This window comes from Anabrus simplex, chromosome X, assembly GCF_040414725.1.
Source record: "Anabrus simplex isolate iqAnaSimp1 chromosome X, ASM4041472v1, whole genome shotgun sequence".
Taxonomy (NCBI): Eukaryota; Metazoa; Arthropoda; class Insecta; order Orthoptera; family Tettigoniidae; genus Anabrus; species Anabrus simplex.
In genome coordinates this window covers 14933715-14957120 of record NC_090279.1, presented here as the reverse complement: position 1 = coordinate 14957120, position 23406 = coordinate 14933715, and the positions used below count along the sequence as shown (strand labels likewise).

At 39.7% G+C, this 23406-nt stretch overlaps 2 protein-coding genes across 2 annotated transcripts in view; both read left to right on the top strand.

Moving 5' to 3' along the window:
• The window catches only part of LOC137503227 (hypermethylated in cancer 2 protein-like), a 58585-nt gene extending 56573 nt beyond the window's left edge, over nt 1-2012 (top strand). The window contains exons 6-7 of the mRNA XM_068230767.1: nt 1606-1895; nt 1939-2012. Coding sequence (XP_068086868.1) covers nt 1606-1895; nt 1939-2012 — 364 coding nt within the window. The remainder of the gene's footprint in view (nt 1-1605; nt 1896-1938) is intronic.
• A 191-nt stretch (nt 2013-2203) lies between these two features.
• Nucleotides 2204-3639, top strand: LOC137503226 (zinc finger protein ZFP2-like). Its single transcript, XM_068230766.1, has one exon. It carries the CDS (start codon nt 2204-2206, stop codon nt 3068-3070), a length of 867 nt encoding a protein of 288 aa, XP_068086867.1. The 3' UTR covers nt 3071-3639.
• The last annotated feature ends 19767 nt before the right edge of the window (nt 3640-23406 follow it).

Sequence of the window (23406 nt, the reverse complement as noted above, 5' to 3'; positions counted from 1 at the left end):
TTTTCTGCCCCCTGTTGTCTAGTGGTGTCAACATCAATATCTTGTTTGATGATCAAGAGATTTAGTCTGTCATATCTGGAATCAATGTCCCCCTTTCATTTGTCCACTTATTTTCTCCAAAGAGTGCAGTAACAATACATGGTCGAGCCTCCCATTACTTTGCTTGTGAGCCAGTCATGCATTCGACTGGGCCATGTGAATTCAGAATTCAGTTCATACAGCATGAAATGGAATGTATCAGTCCATGTTACGATATATTTTAGCCTGCGTGATCCATTTTCCCATGTCGCAGTTGTAAGCGGATCTCACCTTTAACCAAGAAATTTGCATTTCCCGCCCTTCTTCCTTAGAATATGTAGAACTACTCTGTGGTGGGGAGACTTGGATGCTATCCAACTGTGTTATGAATCCACTAAAAATAATCACGTTGCCCGTGATCTTTTGAAATAAATAGAATAATATTCCTTCTTTTACATACCAGCAATATCCACTACGGTGCAATTTAACGTCTTGTCATGTCGAATTTTGGCTCAAGCCTTGATTTTCATGCTCCTTCTATCCGTATTGTTAAAGTAATACGTGTAAGAATATTCAAGGGCATGATAGGTTGCGTTTGGTTTCAAGATTAGGATATTAGAACATTGTAATAAAACGCTACCACCAATGCCATATTCTGCGTTGCCTTCATAATGTCTTTAACAGCAGTGTCTTGAGGATAAAAGACAGTATCAATGCTAGCGAGAGAGCCGTCGTATACTTGTTATATTTCAGCTTTGCCAGGATTCCATCAGGATTAGTTTCTACCGTGTTAAATACAGGAATTAAGACGTAGACTGATGTAGTACATGGTAGTACGTATGAACGTCCTTGTATAAACCTACCGTCCTATATATAGGTTGGCTATGTTTGATTGCACATCAAAGATACATATTTCGGAAAAGCGACACAGTGACATAATAAAATGCTATAGTGATATAACAATGTACAAATACAATATGTATATTTGTGTGACAAAATAACATTCATAAAAGATTAGCCGTGTTCAACAGATCTTGCTGAATGTCGGCAAACATTCTCAACTTTATTAATATATACAGCACAGACATTCTCCCAAACAACCTCAAGAACAAGGTCTTTTACAAAAATTATTACTTCCCTGCAACAAAGCGCAGAGTGCTTCAACAAGATCAAAACTCCAAAGCATATGCCGTTCTTTATGTAGGAGAACAGACCACGGATTTCGATAGAATAATATGTGCTGGATTAAAGAGCTTGTATGAGTATTTACCCTTTTAGGCTGGACCACTTCTCATCCTTTCTTCAAATGAGGTTGTCTATTAACTCGTACATTTCTCAACCGTGACAAGTTTCTTGCGCCTGATATCGTGATTAAGAAAAGACGCAACATATTTTCGTAACAAGTGAGAGCTTTTGAAATTTAACCTCAGATGATGTTTACTCTCAGGAATGTAATGTTTATGAGTAACGAGCTCTCTGCACTGGATATCAGTGATTGGAATGCCCAGTAGCAAACCCCCTGTGTGAGAGTTGTAGTGGATTTGGCTGTTGCCCTATTGCTCACATGGTTTCAATTTGTCACTGTAGATCGAGACCCGAGGTGAGCTGTAGAGATCATCAACCTCCGGACGGCGGATCATCTAGTTTTAGGTGTAGTGTGTGCAGTGAAGTCCTGGCTAGGAAGTGTGACCTCTTGCAACATCTGATAAGACACAAGGAAGATCGACCCTTCAAGTGCGACCACTGCGGAAAGGTGTTTGGTAGCCGAAGCAGCTTGTCGAAACACCTCAGGATCCACCCGCTCCAAGTGTGCGGATTTTCTGAAAATTCCTTTACAAAGAGGAAAATGCTGACTGGTAACATGCGATTGCATAAAGGTGGAATTATAAACGAATGCTCAGTATCTCATAAACATTTCAGGAAAAGGCCGGACGTTATGCCGTCTCACACGGGCAAGAACCGATACTGCTGCAACGTGTGTGGAAAATCCTTGAGCTGGAAAAATCTAGCAGGTCACATGGTTATTCACACAGGCAACAAGCCTCAGTTTTGCACTGTATGTTGCAAATCATTTGTCAAGAAAAGCAGTTTATCTTATCACAAGCTGACTCAAACAGGAGAGAAGCCAAACAGTTCCAATGTCTGTAGCAAGTCATTCATTAAGAAAGGCAGTCTAACCGGTCTTATGCGGACCCATGCAGGCGAGAAGCCTTACAGGTGCAATGTCTGTGACAAATCATTCACAAAGAAAGGCCATCTGACTGATCATATGAGGACTCATACAGGCGAGAAGCCTTACAGCTGCAATGTCTGTGACAAATCATTCGCAACAAAACGCAGCTTGATCGATCATATGCGTACCCATACAGGCGTGAAGCCTTACATTTGCAATGTCTGTGACAAATCATTCACACAGAAAGGCCATCTGACCGATCATATGCTTACCCATACAGGCGAGAAGCCTTACAGTTGCAATGTCTGTGGCAAATCATTCGCAATGAAACGCAGTCTGACCGATCATATGAGGACCCATACAGGCGAGAAGCCTTACAGCTGCAATGTCTGTGGCAAATCATTCGCAACGAAACGCAGTCTGACCGATCATATGAGGACCCATACAGGCGAGAAGCCTTACAGCTGCAATGTCTGTGGCAAATCATTCGCAACGAAACGCAGTCTGACCGATCATATGCGTACCCATACAGGCGAGAAGCCTTACAGCTGCAATGTCTGTGGCGATTCATTCACAACGAAACTCAGTCTGATCTATCATATGCGTACCCATACAGGCGAGAAGCCATACAGTTGCAATGTCTGTGGCAAATCATTCATAAAGAGATGTAAACTAACCGAACATACGCGGACCCATACAGGCGAGAAGCCTTACAGATGCAATGTCTGTGGCAAATCATTCACAACGAAAGGCAGTCTGACCGATCATATCCGGACCCATACAGGCGAGAAGCTTTACCGCTGCAATGTCTGTGGCAAATCATTCTTAAGGAGAAGCAATCTTACCGAACATATGCGGAGACATACAGGCGTGTCATAAAGAGAGGCAAACTAACTGATCATATGCTGACCCATATAGGCGAGAAGCCAAACAGGTGCAATGTCTGTGACAAATCATTCACAAAGAAAGGCAGTCCGACCTAACTGTTCATATGCGGACATACACAGAAGAGAAGCCATACTGTTACAAAGTTTATTCCACTGAAGCACAACTTGTAGGATTCCAGCAAGATATAGCAGATATCCTGGATTCAGTAGATCAATTGGTCTGTATCGCGACTGACCTCTCTAAGGCATTTGATAGGGTAGATCATGGGAGACTACTGGCCAAAATGAGTGCAATTGGACTGGATGAAAGAGTGACTGAATGGGTGGCTCTGTTCTTAGAAAATAGAACTCAGAGAATTATAGTAGGTGAAACTTTATCTGGCCCTGTAACAATTCAGAGGGGAATTCCTCAAGGCAGTGTTATTGGACCTTTATGTTTTCTTATATATATCAATGATATGTGTAAGGAAGTGGAATCAGAGATAAGGCTTTTCGCAGATGATGTTATTCTGTACAGAGTAATAAATAAGTTACAAGATTGTGAGCAACTGCAAAATGATCTCGATAATGTCGGGTTGTTGCATTTTCAGATTAAAGCTCGCAAATGGGCTGTTTTCATTCAGTAATGGCTACTATACCCCACCCATATCCAATCCCTCCTTCAACGCTAACGCCCCTTCCTCCCCAACATCAATAACCGAACCACCGCCGTCTCAATCTATATATGTAGGATTGAGACGGCAGTGAACCGAACTGCCGAACCTTACCCCCACCACTACCACGTGCAAGGGTTTGACAGCGGCATAGGTCCTACCCTTCCGAGGGCCCGGCTCAGACAGAATACTTTTGCCCTCCACCCGCGTGGGCGCGCTGTTGTACATCACGTCACTCACCCTAAGCCCACGTGACGAATACGGCAGCTCCTATTGGTAGAAACATCTCCCGATTGCTATTGGTCGATTTGAGTTTGACAACTTGGACCACGTGGGACGACCACGTTTTTGACTTTTGTGACATTTTGCTTTACTTTGATTTGTATGCGCATATCTGTTATCTTCGTTTGCGTGTTTGAAGAAAAAGTACAAGATATTTGAGGTAAGCATCCCTACTGTTCTTGTTTTACTAATCTCCTGAGGCCAGAACATGAAAACGTACCACACGAAGGCAAATGAATTTCGGATAATTTGAAACATAAATGCGGCCAGTATCCAGTATTCGGAAGATAGGTTCGAACCCCACTATCGGCAGCCCGGAAAATGGTTTTCTATGGTTTCCCATTTTCACACCAGGCAAATGCTGAGGCTGTACCTTAATTAAGGCCACGGCTTCTTCCTTCCCATTCCTAGGCCTTTCCTCTCCCATGATCGTCATAACACCTATCTGTGTCGGTGCAACGTAAAGCAACTAGCCTTATCATAGTTGTCCCCCTGTGGGTAAGGGCAGTAGAATAACAGCCACAGCATCCTCTGCCTGCTGTAAGAGACGACTAAAAGTGGTCCCATGTGGGCTCTGTACTTGGGAGCTTGGGTAGGCGACCACGGAGCCTTTAATTGAATTTTGGCACTGCTTCCGCTTACTTGTGCCAGGCTCCCCACTTTCATCTATCCTATCTGATCTACCTCGATCACGACCTGTTCTTTTCTGCCCCCGATTGTATTATGTATGGCGGCCTAGGGAGTCTTATTTTCCTCAAAGGGCATGGTCCTTCTTAGCTGATACCATCATTTTTCCTAGTGTCAGCCCCCTTCCATTTCTTCTCTCTGACTACTAATATATATATAGGGGTTGGTTGCCTAGTTGTACTTTCTCTTAAAACAATGAACTAGATTTTAGGCCCTTTTAATCAACAGGCATCATCATCTTAAGCAAGGAGATTTGTGGTGAGGGCAAGATATTTGGTGGCCATGACATATACTAGGAACTGTCCCATCATTCGCCTTACTGCAGGCGAAAGGAAAAACCAATCTCAGGACAGCCGGTGGTAGGGGAACAGCCCGTTTCTGTGTCCCAAATGCAGAGGTGTAGAAACACGGTGGAACCATAGCCACCCCTCCTCTGCTTGGTTGGCCAGTTGGAGTGCATGCTGTCAGACCTCAGATCAGCCTACTCTGCAACCACCGACATAGATTTCTGCCTTCGATATACAGTAGGTACAAATGGCACTGTCTGAAGTGAGTTTCCACTGTCTTCGACGTGCATTTCGTCTAGGTCACAGCAAAGTCCCTTGCACACCGTAATGTTGTGGAAGTAGCAGCATATTGTTCATAATACTGTACTAAATTAGCAAGCAATTCCTTGGGCATAGCTCTTAATAGGTGGAGCTATGTTGTGACTTGGCATGGGAATGTTTTGTGCTGGATCAGCTGCCATATTATTGTATGTAGATCCTGATGCTACATATTTCTGTAAATTTATTAGAACTCCTCTCCTGCGGATGGACTGAAAGGAAGCATTATTTGTACCTCCTGCATGTTGTAAGAGGGAGCAATCACAGAATCTGTAAGCTCTCTCTTGTCTTTTAAACCCTCAAATATATTCATGATTCCATCCTTTTCCATGTAGCAGAAATTTTTTGGTATATCCTACTGTCACGTAAAATAGAACATTTTTATTGTAAATAGTGTAGATCAATGAATACAAGGGATGCATACAATTTTGTAGCTTGATATTCTTTATCATCTAAATGCAGATGACTGATTGAATGATATGTTGTGTTTTGGTGCAGTATGTAGGAACAGAGTATGTGCTATCATGTCTTGGTTTCTTCAAACACTACTCTGCCAGAGATTTGCCATCCTCTTGTAGATGCAAAAGAAGTACAAATCTCAATATTTTTCAGTGTATGGCCCAAGGTGCCTCTTTTGACGGCTGAAAGATGTATCATATAGTAAGTTCCTTGGGAAAATACAAATGGTGTTGCTGAAAACATTTGCAATGTCAGTGCAACGTTAAACTGCAATAAGAGAGAAAAGTATTATGTTGTACCTTGTCAGTTCCAGTCTTTCTTTCATAAATGAATGATCTTGTATTTGTGTTGTATTGAATAGTTTTCTGGCTGATGAATATTAATTGATGATTAACACTGCTGAATATAATTCCTACACAATTTTTTACCTGTAACACTGTGGATAGTAGGTAGAATATAGCTCCATAAATCAAAAGATCATGTTTCATTACAATTTACCTTTGAATCCTACAAACTCCCTCCTTAGCATATGAGTTTCCTTTCATCATTTTGGTTCCTGTATATGGTTTTCTTTCTTACATTGTATTTATATTTTATTTCCTGCATAAGTGGCATATCTTGATACTATTGACTGTTACAGTTGGCTTAAGTAGTGTTAAAGAGGACTGATGTACGAGGGGATGTTAGTGTCTATTTCTGTCATAGGTCTTAATCTGAGATAAGGATTGCCAATCCCACTCACATTCAGGTCACTTCCTTCCTCCCTTTGTGAGTTAGCTTCCTTTTTCCTCAGCAGAAACGAACAAATCAGCACAGTCAAGGCCAGTCACTCCGATCCTTCAATGCTTTGTGAATTAATAAAAGTAAAATATAGCTCCATAATTGAAATAATTATAATAAGCAGCACAAGCTGGTAAGCTTCTTTTCTCCAACAAAAAATTTATTAATAATAATAATAAAGCACAGCCCCACCTCCAGGTGTATTGTTGTTCAGAATGCAGTATTTCAGAAAAAGATAACAGAAAAAAGAAAGAAAGAAAGAAAAGGAAATGAATGAAAAATAGAAGAGAAAGAAAAAAAGAAAAAATATATTTAATATAATATTTAAAAGTTGAGGGGGGACGAGAACCTGGGGACCCTCCGCGCGCTAAACGATTTAAATTACCCGCCCGGTAATTTTAGTTCAGCCCTGTTTACACTAGAGGCGCTGGTGTGCAATTCCTGGCGATCTTTGCGCAGCCGTTGCGTTCAGAAGTGAATAATAACGTTGAGACTCATTCTCTTTGACCACGTGTAAAGCCCACTAGAGCAGGACTGTACTGATAGTTGATAGTTACAAATATAACGGGACATTGCCCCCAGTGCTGTTTTCAAGAAGTGTCGTGTGCTCTGGAGTTCTCACTGGTAATTCATCCTTTCCTAAATTCAGCCCGTTCTACTGGCTGATACAAATCAAATCCGTTCTTTAAGTGTTTGTTTTAAGTGATTACAATGAATTAAAATATCAGGTTTTGTCTCTAGGTGTGAGGTATGTGTTACATAAGACGCGTACTAGCCATTTGTACAGCCTATTCCGTAAATTTATTGTGCTACAGATTTTCTTCATTGAGAAATAATGATTTCTATCATTTACACTGTGTCCACAATCTCTATTGTCGGTAAGGTTCAAGTTCCATAATTTACTTTTGCGAAAATTATAGATCTCAATTGGGAAGAGTTAGAAGTTGACACTAATCTTTCTCAGTTTCAGCATTCACCATATTTTTAACATTTAATATTTTTAATTTTCTTAAATTTTATTTCTACTTAAGCATTAAAACTGTATACACATACAACTGGCATTCTTTTTGAAAACTCCTGGCCTTTGTGTCACAAGTGCCGGCAAATCTGTTCCTCGTGTGTTGTAGCAATATAACGTAACTTACCTTACCTATCAAAATTTTTTGTTGTGAAGAATTTTTCTGACGGGTGAAGAATTGCGGATATTAGTTTCAGAAAGAAATTACAATATGTAATGCATAATTTTAATTATTGTGTTGCTGTGTTATTTACCTATGTTTGCAATTTCATAGTGACGCTGTGAATGTTGAGTTGTTCTTTACACTGTAGGCTGCAACATATGGTAGTAGGGTTCGAAATTTTGAGAAGTTTCCGTTTAGGATATCATATGTAGAATTCTTGTTATGGTTATCAGTGTTGTTATGGAGATTCTTCTGCATTGTATCAGTCATAGAAAACTTGAGGTCCAATAGGTATGATCACAATATTAACAGTCATGTAAAATTTTGAGTCTTTTTGGTATGTTCATAATATTAACGGCATGTAAAATTTCAAGCATAATGCTTAGTCTGTTGACAGATAACCTAAGTAGCAATGACAGCAATAAGGTAATATATTTCTCTGGCCTATGTTTTAGTGTAAAATCATTGGAAGTAATCAAGAACCCCAGTACCTTCTAACTACTTCAGTTGCAGTGTGAAATGGACCTGCAAGTAAAAATCAAAGAGGAACCAGCCTGGCTTGAAAGAACAACAAATGCATCACTTGTGAGTCTCATGGCAAATAACTTTATAGAGGTCAGAATTTAACCCTTAGTAGCCAAATAAGTTTGGCAGGGGCATAATTTACTATGTGCTTCCCCAATATTAACCCCAGCAGTCGCCATTTGGTACATGGGCATCTAGGAAAAGTATGTCTCTCTTTTGTTTCTTTGTCTGGGAGTATGTGATAATGTGCTACGCAAATCAGCCAAATCTTAGGAAGTACAAACAACAGTATTTATATACATCTATAGGTCCAACTAGTGACAGAAACTTTGTTCATGGGGCAAGGAAAGGGGTTCTGGTGGCACATGCCCCCAGATTATGGTCGCCAAGTGGACAATTGGCCTCTAGCATTTACTAGGGAGATGGCAGTGCATGCTATGTTTGATAGTGGCAAAAGCTGAATTAAAGTTGTGGACTTGATAGTGAAGGAACCTTGGTTAGGTCCAGCTACCAATGAAGTTGTGACAGGCAGCGTTTCAAAATCGAGGCATCAGGACAATTCATGAGCTAAGTACCCATCAAATGACTGTTTATTGTTTATTGATTACCTCTGGCGTTTATTGAAATGGATTTCTGTAGGTTGTATGGTTATGTTTTTATTCTCCATGGTTTGGTAATGGTATCGTTGTTGGATTGACATCATCTCCTATCATACATTATCCAATTTTAGTGCTAGTAGCTGCTGAACTGAAGGACAATTGTGGGTGCTGGACTTAATTCGGTTATGGCCAGTAGGACTTTGCATCTCATAGTGAACATATTTTTCCTCCAAAAGAAATTCCAGGTAAGATTTGCATCATTTAAACTTCTTTACAATGTTACTAATGTTGGGTGATCTCATAGTAAAACTCTGCCTTGGCGGAGAAGCTGTGAAATAATTTTGGAGAAGAAGCGACTTATTGTCATCATCTTTCCTTGCTCTGTCTGTTGCTACTGTAAACACAGTCCATTGAAATCTTCTGAATGTGTGGCTTACAGTTCAGTCTCTCTTCATCTGATGGCTTACATGGTGATGTGATAACATTCCTCTTTCATGTTGGGGAGTGTAATTTGGGTCCATTCTAAGAGGTATTTGATGAAGCTGAATATCCCAGCACACGTCTGTAGTTATACTGGCATAAAAGTGAATTCCTGCACATCATTCTTGCACCTCAGAGTCTTTGAAAACCTTGATAGTTGGAAGAAGGATATTCAATGAATAATTGTGACTTGGCAGCAAAAATCTACTCCCAACACTGTGAACTGCTAATTTATAGATGTGATATTGTCCAGGAGTTGCTTAAAGGTGAAGTTCTGCTGCTTATGCACACTGTTCTCTGAATAAATGTTTGCTGGTTGAGTTCTAAATTATAGACACTACAGAAGAGAACAGTGTCTGAACATATCTGAGATGCGAGTGCACTGCTATTCAAGATCTATACTCTTGACACTTCTTGTTATGTTCTATTCTTGGGTATATAGAAAAAAACAATAGCTGTCATCAACAACAACGGAATTCAAGAACTACAATGTGATCCTACAAATAAATTTCAAAACAAAATAAAACAAGCTATCCAGCAAACATACTTTATTCTCACAGAACAAGAAAAGGAAAGCCTCACTATCAAAAAATCCTCAACTCCCCACAGTAAGAGCCATCCCCAAAATACACAAAAGCTCATGTCCCATTAGACCAATAGTAAATTATGATGTGCCAAATTACAATTTAAGCTAACAACTGAAAAAATCCTAAAAGAGAAAGTCTCACATAAAACAGACAGATAAATTGAAAGCAGCCTAGAACTAATCAACCCCTTCCCGCCCGAAAGCACCCGACTGGTCACTTTGCCTTACGGTCCATATTGCCTGAAAACACCCAGCTACATTATCTGCATACGTGTGCAATCTATGCAATAGTTTTGTATTTTTTGGTAGTGAATTGTTTATTAGGCTTTGATGAACATGCAGTACAATATACAAGGCTTAGGAAATAAAAGAAGAGTGAGAATTTGTCTTGAAGTTGTCTAGGCAACGGACTTGAACTTCCGCGAGTGCTGGTCAGCTGCTTAGTTCGTAAACATGACGGGATTGAATACTGCGGATATTGAGACTGAGCTGAATAACGGCATAAGAAATGACACAAAATTGTTGAGCAGGGGTGGAGGTAAATTTTTAGTGAGTAAATAACATATCAACAAAGATAATTTTACTGATAACTGTGATATAAGTAAAAACGGATATCTAGATATCGGACCTGATGATGATGCAGCTGCAATTCAGGTAACACAAACATTTTGTTTCATTACTCAATGATTATATGGATTATGTTGAACCTATCAATAATTTCAAAAGAGTATTATGAGAAATAGGTTATATTTTTACATATGATAGGCGGAGACAATCTATTCAGTGGCATTACCGATTGCGTATATATCAATGCAGCAATCAAACAGGCGCATTTCAGTAAAATAGAAACAGAATGGGAAGACACTTGCTAGAGGAAATGAAAGTTGATATACAAGGTCACCATTACACTTCCACAATCTCATCTTTATTGGCTTAGGGGGATTTAGACAACATGAGAATATGACAAATACAGCCTACCTCAGTGTTGAGTATCTCCAGCACGGGTGGGGGTTTGAACCGACAAACTTATGACTCAACGAATAGAGAAATGGACATGATGGTATGTTAAATGTTGTAAATGACGGCATGTTTTCTAATATTATTGAAAATGAAACGGTGTGCTCTGCTTGAATGTTTCCTAATTAATAGGTTGAAACCTGGGAATAAGCGGAGCAAAAATGTGGGTGGTAAAGGGTTAAAGATACCCTTTGGCATCACTAACATGTACACCGACGTAACAATAGATGAATCCATTAAAATTATCGAGAATTTTCATAAAGAAAATACTTCACTGCAGGAAACCAAAGAAATAATTAGCCTCATTAGAACAATGCTACACCAAAATTGCTTTGCATTCACTGACAAGATGTATTGCCACAAAGAAGGGTTAGCCATGGGCTCACCATTATAAGGTATAATAGGAAACATTTTTTGAATAACTTTGAAAACATCTTCTGAACGTATCAGCATTCAAAATGAATATTATACTGGAGCAGGTATGTAGGCGACATCATGTGCATATGATAATGACTTCACTAATGCACACCAGTTATTAAACACACTAAATGATTTACAAAATTCCACCAGCTTCACAATGGAGCAAGAATCTAATAAGAAAATAACACCACAATCAGCAGGAATAATGGCAACCTGTCTTACAAAGTGTATAGCAAGCCCACTCAGGTGTTGCATGCTATTGACGACTCTAACCATGCATACACACTAAAAATAGCTGGATTGAATACAATGATACACAGAGCTGTTTCCATACCAGTGAGCACAATGGAGTTCAATGAAGAGGCACAAATTGTTAAACAAATCATAAAAGAAGACAACCACCCTCCAGGCACAGTAGATAAAATATTAAACAAACAAAAGAAAAGTCCCTGGAAAACCACCACACTTGTTTCTCAACTACATTAATAATAACACATAAAAAGTAGGTTATATCTTTAGGAAACAGGGTTTTAATTAACCTTTAGGATGAACAACACACTGCAGAGACACATCAACAAGTGCACCTAAACAAAAAGGACCCTTTCTCAAAGTCACGAGTCTATGAACTCAAGTGCCAAGAACTTAACTGCAATGCCACCTATATAGGTCAGACAAAAGAAAATTTCCACACAAGATTCAAAGAACACAATAAACGATCAGATATAATCAGCATTCAGCCTTTGGGGAGCACATATATGACAGTTCACACTATTTCACAGACATCAACACAGATCTAGAAATTTTACACATTGAAAATAAAATAAAATCTTCGAATATGAGGGAAGCAATCGAGATCTATATCGCAAAAAATGCTAACGTAACCAACTTAAATGACCATACACACTTAAAAAATTCCCTGCACATCGCTCTACTCACATAATATCTGGACCATACGTACTCATTAAATTGGCATTTATCACAATAATATCCTATAGATATTCTCTAATTCAATTCCATACATTATTCATCTAAAATCATTCAGTTGCATTCATCCATCTCACATAAAAGTACATTATAACATGAAGTAGGTTAATAACCTTCTCTCCCCTCTCCAGTGTGGAAAGAGTATTCCACAGTGCTCCACTCGTTCCATCCTACTTCCCCCTCTCCTCTCCATGGTACAGTGTACTAGATTTTAACATCCAGTAGGAGGGATCCACAATGTTCGGCTCTCCCCTCTCATGCTTCCCTTCCTCTCTCTGTAAGGTATGTGCTATACTCAAAACTTTCCATTTACCTCTCCATGACCACAGTCCTGAAATAGTATTTGGTGACAACAAAGTTGGCATTGGCAGTCTAGATAAGTTCAGGAGTTTTCTCGATATATTAATACTTGTAAATTTCTTATTTGTCAGTACCGGCTCATATTATCACTGAACTCTCTATCATTGACAAGTTTATGCAACGTAAACAATGCTGTACATATATGCATATTTTATGTGATTTCATAGAGTCTGAGGATGTTCTTGTAGAATGAAACATGTCATTCTTTGTATAATAGAGTGTTTATTTTTTACGGGTATGTTTATAGTGTAATAATTTATGTTAAAATTGTATGTTTGACAAACTAGAAAGTTTTTTTTTACATTTAACTGAGTCTACAATGGAAAGTATGGCTTCATCTTTAACAAACTCTCCATTTTGTGCGTCATTTTATCTTCCTTTCCTTAGTTCAGCTACTGTTCGATTTCTTCTGTATTAAATGGGATAAGTGAGTATATTCTGGACTTTTATACTTTAATTCGCTTTTACTAGTAAACTAACTTGTAATAGAATGTAAGCTTTAGATCACAGTCCCTCCTGCACCCCTGTAGTGTCAAAATGTTTCATGAATCCAAGTGAAAAATTTAAAGGTCTTTTAGTACGAGGGCCATCCGATAAATAGGTTTCCCTATTTTACAAAAAATACAAGCAGGCTATTTACACTTGTGCTGGCCCTGCAGTGTGGGGGTAGCATGCCTGCCTCTTACCCAGAGGCCCTGGGTTCAATTCCTGGCCAGCTCAGGGATTTTTACCTGCATCTGAGGGCTGGTTGGAGGTCTACTCAGCCTATGTGATTAAAATTGAGGAGCTCTCTGACAGTGAGATGGTGGCCCTGGTCTAGGAAGTCTAGAATAACGACGGAGAGGATTGTTCGTGCTCACCACATGACACCTCGTAATCTGTAGGCCTTTGGGCTGAGCAGTGGTCACTTGGTAAGCCATGGCCCTACGGGGGCTATTGCCCCATGGTGCTTGGTTTTATTTACCTTTGAGAAATATTTAATTTTCATTCTACAACTCGTACACTACTTTTCCACATAGTCACTATTTCAGTCCAAACATTTTGTTATCTTGGCAGCAGTTTCTTGATACCTTCATCATACCGGGTCGGGTCCCATCTCTGTAGACAGCGGTGCACTTCCTCTTCCACCTCTTCATCAGTTGCAAACCGCTTACCTCCAAGGTGCAACTTGAGTTGTGGATAGAGATGGAAATCACTCGGGGCAAGTTCCGCAGAATAAGGTGGATGGGGAAAAAGGTCCCTTTTGAAGTTCTGCAGCAAATCCTGCGTCCTTTGAGCTGAATCGGCAATATTTTCTGAGACAAGACAAGAACGTTTTCGTTGGATTTCAACTCTAAGCTTCGTGAGGACCGTGGAGGACCTCTCATGTGTGACCACAGTGCATTGGGGCAGTCGGTGAACCAATAAAACTTCATTACAGTCCCAAAAGGCAGTAGCCAAAACTATGCCTACAGAGGCTGATGTCTAACCGGGCAAGTTGGCCATGCGATTAAGGCCGCGCAGCTGTGAGCTTGCATCTGGGAGATAGTGCGTTCGAACTCCACTGTCGGCAGCCCTGAAGATGGTTTTCCGTGGTTTCCCATTTTCATACCAGGTAAGTATTGGGGATGTACCTTAATTAACGCCACAGCTGCCTCCTTCCCACTCCTAGGCTCTTCCTCTCCAATTGTCAACATAAGACCTATTTGTGTCGTTGCGATGTAAAGTAAATTGTAAAAAAGAGTCTGAGGTCTTGGCTCTTTTTTTATGAGCATGTTCGCCAAGTTTCTTCCATAGCATGCTTTGTGGTTTTGTTTTTAGAGTTGAATAATGCACCCTGCATTCATCTCCAGTAACAATGCGGGAAAACATTTGATCTCCCTCTCTTTGAAGCATTTGCAGAAAAGCTCAGGCTACCTCGTTCTGTTATTGCTTGTGAGCATCAGTAAGAAAACTTGGGACCCATCTTGCACAGACTTTTCAATACTGCAAGACATTCAACAATATCATTGCAATAAAGGACTGCCAGTTTCCGTGCCGGGAGGCAGTAGATTCATTATCTCATCAGTGCTGACGCATTAATCTTTGTCCCCCACATTCTGACCAACAGTGGCTGTAATGGGCCTGGCGCTGCGCTGTCATCATGTACATCTTGCTGCCATTCCAGGAACCATGAAAGCCAGCATGCATCTTTCACTATAAACTCACACCAAAATGGCAATGAATATTGGTAGCCATTTCATTTTTTGCCGTGGAAGAGCGAATAACATGACAGAGTTCACAAGTGGAAACGCTTTCAAGTGGTAGCTCCATGGCAGGTAGCGCCATACTGGTGAACACAGAGCAAGCACGTGCGGTTGAAGATCACCTTACCCCAACCATATGCCAGTGGAAGTTCCTACAGTACCAACTTAATTCTAAAACATGTGGAATGCAGAGAAAAAATAAGGAAACTTATTTATTGGATGACCTTCGTAGATCATGAAAGAGCTTCTGTAACTGCAGATGTACACTCCAACACTGGTGGTGTTCTCATCCCCACAGTTCTTCACAGAACACTGCATAACATCCTTGTAGTAGTAAAACATTTCATTTGTAGTTGCTTTATGTTGGACCTGCATCACATCTTTCCCTGGTCTATGACTGTGATAAGCCTGCTTCTTTCATGTTCGTTTTTTATTTTTACACTTGGATGAACAGAACTGTCTAAATGCAGTGTTTATCCCCTGTGAGCTTGGCAAAAACCAGATTATAGAAAATGATTAAAATGTTTCAAGGGATTTTGATCCGTCTGTCTAAACAAAATATATGTTAAGAGCATAGTATTAATATTTCTCACTGTATGGCAAAAGATTTAGGACAGTTTTAATACTTGGATGTGATTCAAACAACCTCAATGATTTGATAGACGTAATTGGATACATAAAATCAATTAATATAATTTAGTGTTTATATCTGTGGCAGATTGCTTCCAAAATTTTGTGCGAGATGGTCCCAATTCCATCTCTGGTAGAATATCTTCTGATATGGCTAGAAAATGCTTCTCACTTTATATTTGGTTCTCAGTCTCATGCTTTCTCTGACATTAGGTTTGAGCAAGGATGATAACACCATTCTCAGTGCAGCCTTTGGTTTTGAAATCCTCTGCTGGTAGAAATCTCTCTTAAACAGTAGTAAAATTTTGAAAGTAACTGTAATACTTGGAAGTAGTAAATTATCACGCTCATTTGTTGGTGACAGTATTTGTAAATGTGTGTTACGTGCATAACTTATGTATCTTATTTTCCACAGGAAAATATTGAAAATGTATCAGAAATGATACCACTGAAAAAAGAAGCCTAATCAGAGTTAACAGAGCCAGGGCCAATGCAGGAAAACTCACTTGAGGTAATGTGCATAATTTGATAAGCCATTGTTAGGTACTGAAAATAGAAAATTGCTGAACAGATATCAGTGGTTGACCCTTAATTTCAATACATATGATTGATACACTTTTTTATGAGATTGACTGTTTACTTACCTAACTTTCACCTTTCCTTCATGTTCTTTAAGATCGTGCATTATGTATCACGCAGCAGTTGGGATAGATCCAAAGACCTCTACTGTATATCATTTGGGAGGTGGTATCATTGCTACTAATATTTTTGACTTAGTGAATATTTTCAAACACGGAGTTGCTATAAGGGGCACTTTATTGTCACTGTTCCTGGGTATTTTACTAGTTGTTCCAAATGAAACACCATTGTAATCTTGTTGATTATATTAATTATTGACTTCTAGATAATACAATTATTTGTAGATACAAGTTACAGGTGATTGCTTGCTTACTGTCAGAATTCACTTACAAGTAGAAAACATTCTTATCCTTCCTAATGTTGTCTGTGATGATACTAGTCTGTGGTGACTTATAATATTACATAAACTTTCAATGAATAAATGAGCCATTCAAGAGTGATCTTGCCTTTCTGTTTCATGTGTGGTAAAGGACAGGCTTTGTATGTTCCCCATTACTCACCTGATCACTGCCATCGTCCACTGTGTTGTTATGGGCTATTTATTGGGATATTTAATTGACAATCTCTTTCAGGAATTCTGGGTTGGCTGCTCAATATACAGCCATCTGGATAATGAGAGAGGAAGTATAATCATGATCAGGGAGTGTAGTATTTTTCTCTCCTACAAGGAAATTGGATGTAGTTAGGTAAGAAGTGTCAAAAGGGTCGTCATTTAACTTTAGTGAGGAGATGTGAGTATGTGTTGTAAGAGTGGTCCATTCTTTGTTGGCCAAGAAATAAGAATTCATCACTCTTCTAAGGTGATATATCAGACTGTTGACAGCTGCTTCTCGTTTTCTATCAAAGTGTAGTGCTGCAGGAGGGATGAAATGCTGTATCAGTCCCATGCCTGCAGTTGCAGGGAAGAGCTGGTTTTTCTCAGGATTGTTTTTCAGAAAGGCCTTGATTTCCTTAGCTGCTCTGAAGAAGTTTGTGCCATTATCACTGTAAATGTTCAGGGGGTGACCTCTGTGAACATAAGTGAACAAAGAGAGGCGAGCAATGTAGTTGTTGTGAGATCAGGTATCATGTCTATGTAGAGAGACTTGGTAGCTAGGCAGTCTGGTCTTGTTCCATCTCACGCCAATGTTTATGAGAATTGAGCCAGCATAGTCTATTCTAGTGATAAGAAATGGGTACACAAACACTTTGTGTATTTCGCGTTAATTGTTCAGAAGGATCTGCATTCAACTTACGACCCTTGAGATGTGCATAAATGTTGCTTCTTTACCGCCCCCCTTGCTGATGGGATCCGAAACTTGCCTCTCAGAGATGTGATTAAGGGTTGAGTGCATGATGAAGTAGTCGAAGTTGTTCCACAATGATAATTAGATTAGTGAGATGATGATATATACCGTATACAGAATGATCTAATATTTCCCCCCACTAGAATTAAGATATTGTGCAGTCTTCTGCTGACAAGGAGATGGCTTCTTGATCTATGATTATGGTTATAATCAATATGATTTAATATTTTCTGTGACAATAATTTACGATACCCTCATTTGTTGAACATATGTATTTGTGTGTGGGGACCTTATCTGCAATTCTCGGCCATTGTTGCATTACCGTTAATTTATATGCTGGTACTGTGGCTATTTAAAATGGATTTAAAATCCATTATTACGTCAATAATTTTGATTTTCCTTATTCGCCCAATAAGCTAATCCTTGACTTGAGCATGCGTAGTGTCTGTCTTGAACGGAGCGCTCTGCAGTTGTTTTTCTGTCTCGTCAAGAGTTCCCTCTTAGCAGTGCTAGTGTGCAGTTGAGTGGACAGTCGCTGTGAAGAGGTAGCGTGGACGGTATTGCGTAGTGATTCTACGAGTGTAATTCGTACGTTATGGGGGAGCAAAGTGGTGGTGAGGAGTCTCCTGATCCTTCAACCCTCACAGTTGCTCGGGAAGAGACAGTTCAAATGGACCAGGATGAGATTGATAGTCCAAGTGAGAATAGTGGCACAGTGAGTAAATCGAATACACCAAATGCGGTGGTGAATAAAGACGCTGGTGCTTCGATTTCGAAGACTGAGTCGCAGGAACTTTATCCTAGTACTCATTATGGACCTTTTATTATTTTTGTGGAGTCCACAGAAACAGGCAATGTCGGTTACATGCATCCTATGACCCTGGGTAGAATTTTCTATGAGAAAAATATTCCAGGCATAAAATCAGTGGCCCGCAAGGGACGAAATAGGGTACAAATAGAATTTGTATATGCCGTACAGGCAAATTCATTTCTGAAGCACCCTTTATTAGTTGAGCTTAAGTTACGGGCATACTTACCTAGCTCTAATGTACTGCGGGTAGGAGTTATCAGGGGTGTAGAGAAGACCTTGAAAGAGGATGCTATATTAAAGCACTTAAAGTCTCCTGCTGTTATAAAATCTGTAAAGCGTTTGAACCGTGGAATTGTAAACGAAGAAGGAACACAGTATGTCCCTACTGGATCTATAAAAGTGGTTTTTCGTGCGCAGAAACTTACACAGTTTGTGTCATTATATCAGGTGCATTTAGAGGTGGAGCCATATGTTTTTGCTCCCATCATCTGTAAAAAATGCCAGCAGTACGGTCACGTTGATAAGCATTGCAGAGCGACCAGTCCCAGGTGGGGGAAATGTGCATTGCACCATACTACTGCGAACTGTACGGAAACTTTCCTGCAATGCGTGCATTGTCGCGGCACCCATTCAACTGGAGATGTTGACTGTCCAACTCACCAACAGCAAGTCCACATTAAAAAGATCATGAGCCATCAGAACTTATCGTTCAAGGACGCTGTACAAAAAGTCCAACCTAGTGAATATAATGTAGTAGACAATTCCCGAAATTTTCCCCCTGTAACTGGGGAGGAGCAGACTCCTACTCAGTCGAATCCCCGTAAGAGAAAATTCACACAAGTAATTTTAAAATCATCGAGACCGGTACCAGCCCCAGGATATGATAAGGAAGGTTATCAAAATTTGTTTCGAGAGATTCCCCGCATGGAGATGGCAGCTTCAAAAGTTACACCTGTTTCCAATGGCGCAAGCCGGCGGATGGAGGCACCTTTGGACGAACCTGTTGCCACGAGTAGCGCCTCAATGGCGCAACCGCTTTCGTCATTTCATAGGCAAAGAGAATATCTTCAAAGTGGTCTTTATCAATCTATTCAGCAATTAGTACAATTATTGGGTGATCACCCCGCGTTAGCTCATAATGTATTCCAGTTAAGGGACAGGGTTTGCAGTTTTATTCAATTCTATGATCAGAATTACTCAATGGAACGCTAGAAGTCTCATGAACAAACGTCATGAGCTATTTAAATTAATTCAGGAAACAGTACCTCACTTTTTAGCTATACAAGGAACTTGGTTTAATCTTGAGACTCGCATTAAGTATCCTAATTACAAAGTTGTACGTAATGATGGACCCGGTTACGGTGGGGTTGCCTTTTTGGTCCACTCGTCCGTGACATATCGCATTCATTCGAATATTCAGGCCATACCCCCTACATATGTTATAGGATTATATTATATGCATATTTTACTTGTGAATATATACTGTCCTCCTGAATTTTCCATTACTGACAGACAATGGAACCAATTCTTTCAACAATTTACTACCGAACCATATGTTTTTATCTTTTGGGGACTTTAATCTTCATCACACACTGTGGGGAGGAAATTTGGATACACTTCAAGGTACACAGTTCCTTAATGCAGTAAATAACCATGCTCTTGCTATTTTGAATGATGGCTCTCCTACGCGTTTGACTGCGCCTTCTGCCCCTCCTAGCGCAGTAGATTTAACATTGTGTAAGCGAAATATGGTGTCTATCACTACATGGCATACTTTGAGTGATACTTATTCCAGTGATCATTTCCCTATTGTTACTTCTTATGGTGTAGGCAGACCCTTTTCTCCACCGCAACACACATCTCAAAATAACATGATTCGATCTTTGAGGAGATTTAAACCGCAAATATATACCGCTTACATTGAGGATGCGTTACAAAAAATACCGGATTTTTTCATATCAAACTTTGCTGCAGATTTTAACAGATTATATTAATCTTCACCACCCCATCATCGTTTCACCTCCTTTATCTTCTAGGAAACCTGCGCATGTTAAGTGGTGGGACGAGGAATGTCATTTGCTGATCCAAACACGCAAAGTACTTTTTCGACAATATAGGCAGCACGCAACACCTGAAAATTACTTCCGGCGCAAACGACACATAGCACAAACTCGCCGAATTTTCCATCAAAAACGTCGTGTCGCTTGGAGGGAGTTTATATCGTCCTTCACGCGTCAGGTTCCAATTGCAGACTTGTGGAATGCCATCAGGGCAATCACACGAGTTACGCAGCACTCCCCTGCCAAGACCATCCCAGGTCAGGTATTATCTGATTTTCTTGTTAGAGAGACGCCAGATTTTGTTGAACCGCAGTATGTTTATTCCCAAGACCCACTAGACGCACGTTTTTCCGTATTGCTACAACCCTGCGATTATCAGGAATTAGAGGCAGTACTCCAATCGTGCTCAAATTCCTCCCCAGGTCCAGATAATGTATCATATCAAATGCTCAAATTATTACCTATTAGAGCAAAGAAGGCATTATTAAACAGGTATAATTATATTTTTCGTAATCATAGTACACCTGTTAGTTGGAATGACTTTTTTCTAATTCCCATTCTTAAAAATAAGCAATTACCCACTGAGGTTAGTAATTATCGTGGTATAGTACTCGGTTCGTGCCTCCGTAAAGTCTTTCTAAAGATCTTACTTCGAAGACTCATATGGGTATTAGAATACTATAACTTGACGCCTCGATATCAATATGCCTTTTTTAAGGGACGCAGTACATCTGATGCATTTAATAGTTTTGTTATCGATTTACTATTAGCTCGTCATAGAAAACATAGTACCATAGCGGTTTTTCCTTGATATTCAACGGGCTTATGACTCCGTACCTTTGAACATATTATGGGAAAAACTTGCAACTCTTCAGATTCCTGAGGGATTTATTATCATTCTCAGACAACTTCTGACTTATCGCACACTCAGATTTAAATCGACACCTTATACAATCCAGCCCCGGCAGGTAAGTGATGGGTTGCCACAGGGTGATATTCTAAGTGGTATTCTTTTCGCTCTTTTCATGAAAGATTTCGAAACGGTCATTTTACGTCATGCTCGACTACAGGCGTATGCTGACGATTTTTTGCTTTATTATACACATGAAGACTTACAGCTCTGTAGACAACATATTAGTTTCACGCTTCATGAAGCTAGAACATGGTTAGAGGCCCATGGGTTAAATCCTTCCATAGCGAAATGTCGAGCGATGATATTTACACATCACCGAACCTATGACCGATCGCCACTTGCTTTTGATCGGTATGAAATACCAGTGGTTAGTCAGCATAAATATCTTGGGTTATTTATCGATCAAAAACTTACATGGAAACATCATTTTTTATATTTGCGTTCGAAGAGTGAACGGTATATTCAGGTCATACAAGCTGTAACACGTAGGCAATGGGGGGCATATCCCGTTGTGGTGCTATCTTTGTACAAAACCACTATTAGATCGATATTGGACTACGGATCACATATTTTTGACTTGGCATCGTATACTAACTTGAATATTCTTAACACTTGTCAATATAAAGCAATACGCTCCTGTATTGGAGCTTTAAAGTCCACACCTACCAATACACTTTTAGTCGAATCCTGCGAAGCTCCCTGACAAGTACGTAGAAAAATACTTGCGACGAAATATTTACTTAAAATGTTTTCTTTAATTCCGAAGTTACAGTTACTCTCGGAGTATTACTCCGTACGGCGTCAGGGTTTACGCAGATTGCCAGTACTGTTTCATGCTTTTACTACATTGAAGTCGAAACAGTATACCTTATTACACAGTGTTAATTTAATACCCTATACTTTACCCTATCAGGTTTCTTATTATAAGCCTCAAATAATATGGCCTATACGTAATGGCTCTACTAACGTTACTTGTCTGCAGGGGACCGAGATTTGTCCTGTTAAACGAGTGAAATTATCTAATATTCCCCGAAGCATAAACATTTTTACAGATGGGGCAAAGAACATTAATGGAGTTGGGTCCGCTTATTATATACCTTCTCTAAATGTTAAAGAACAATATGGTTTGCCTAGTGACTTCGATTTTTTGGCGGAGTTATTTGCCATTCAGCAAGCTTTACTTTTTGTTCAGCGACAGGGATATACGCGAGCTACAATCTATACGGATTCGCTGAGTGCATTACAATCTTTGGTTTCGTATGAGTTATCCTATAATTGGTATATATACAATGTCAAGAGTCTCCTTTATAAGCTTGACAATGTCGGTATTTACATAACTTTAGTATGGGTACTAGGTCATGTGGGTATCGAGGGCAATGAAAAAGCAGATTGTCTTGCAAAGCTAGCTTCTCGTCTTCCTGTTCCGAATACTAACAATATTGTTCCAGCTTCTGATCATGTAGTTGTTATCCGACAGGAGGGGCGTCAAGAATGGCAGAATTTCTTTAGACAGACTGCACAAGTCAAAGGTCACTTCTATTATCATTTACAACCAACACTTTGAGTTAAACCTTGGTTTATACGAGGATCTTATACTAGACGACATATTATTAACATCATTCGGTTACGGTTTAATCATGCCCTTACACCACAATATCGATCACGTTTCCATTTAACGCAGGATACAACCTGTTTGTGTGGTACAAATATCCGTAATGGCGACTCCAACCACATTTTATTTGAATGTTCTTTATATGCTAACCCCCGTAAAAAACTTATGACTAATCTCAAGAGACTCAAGCAGGTTTTTCCAACCAGTGTTTCTTGTTTGCTCTGTAATCCTACAGTCGAGATTATTCGAGTGCTAAATTTGTTTCTAGATGAAGCCAATATCGTGTTATAATTCTGTCTGTAATATAGGGTGAGAATTGCTCATGCTTTTGAAGGTTCCATTGAGTGATTCCTCATATCATTAGTGTATTACTTGCGAGTGCTATTTTGGATTCTTCGTGTGGGTGAAGCTTTAGACGCAGTGTGATTGCAAGATTGGAAGTTTCCCGTATGACAACAGTCTGCTCTAGCAAACTAGGGTTGTTATGTGATATAGTGAAGTTCAGTGTTTTGTGTTTTTCTACTTGCAAGCTCA

Bases quoted from the DNA above. Each gene is read 5' to 3' on its own strand.
- LOC137503226 (XM_068230766.1), top strand. From the start codon at position 2,204: ATGCGGACCCATGCAGGCGAGAAGCCTTACAGGTGCAATGTCTGTGAC.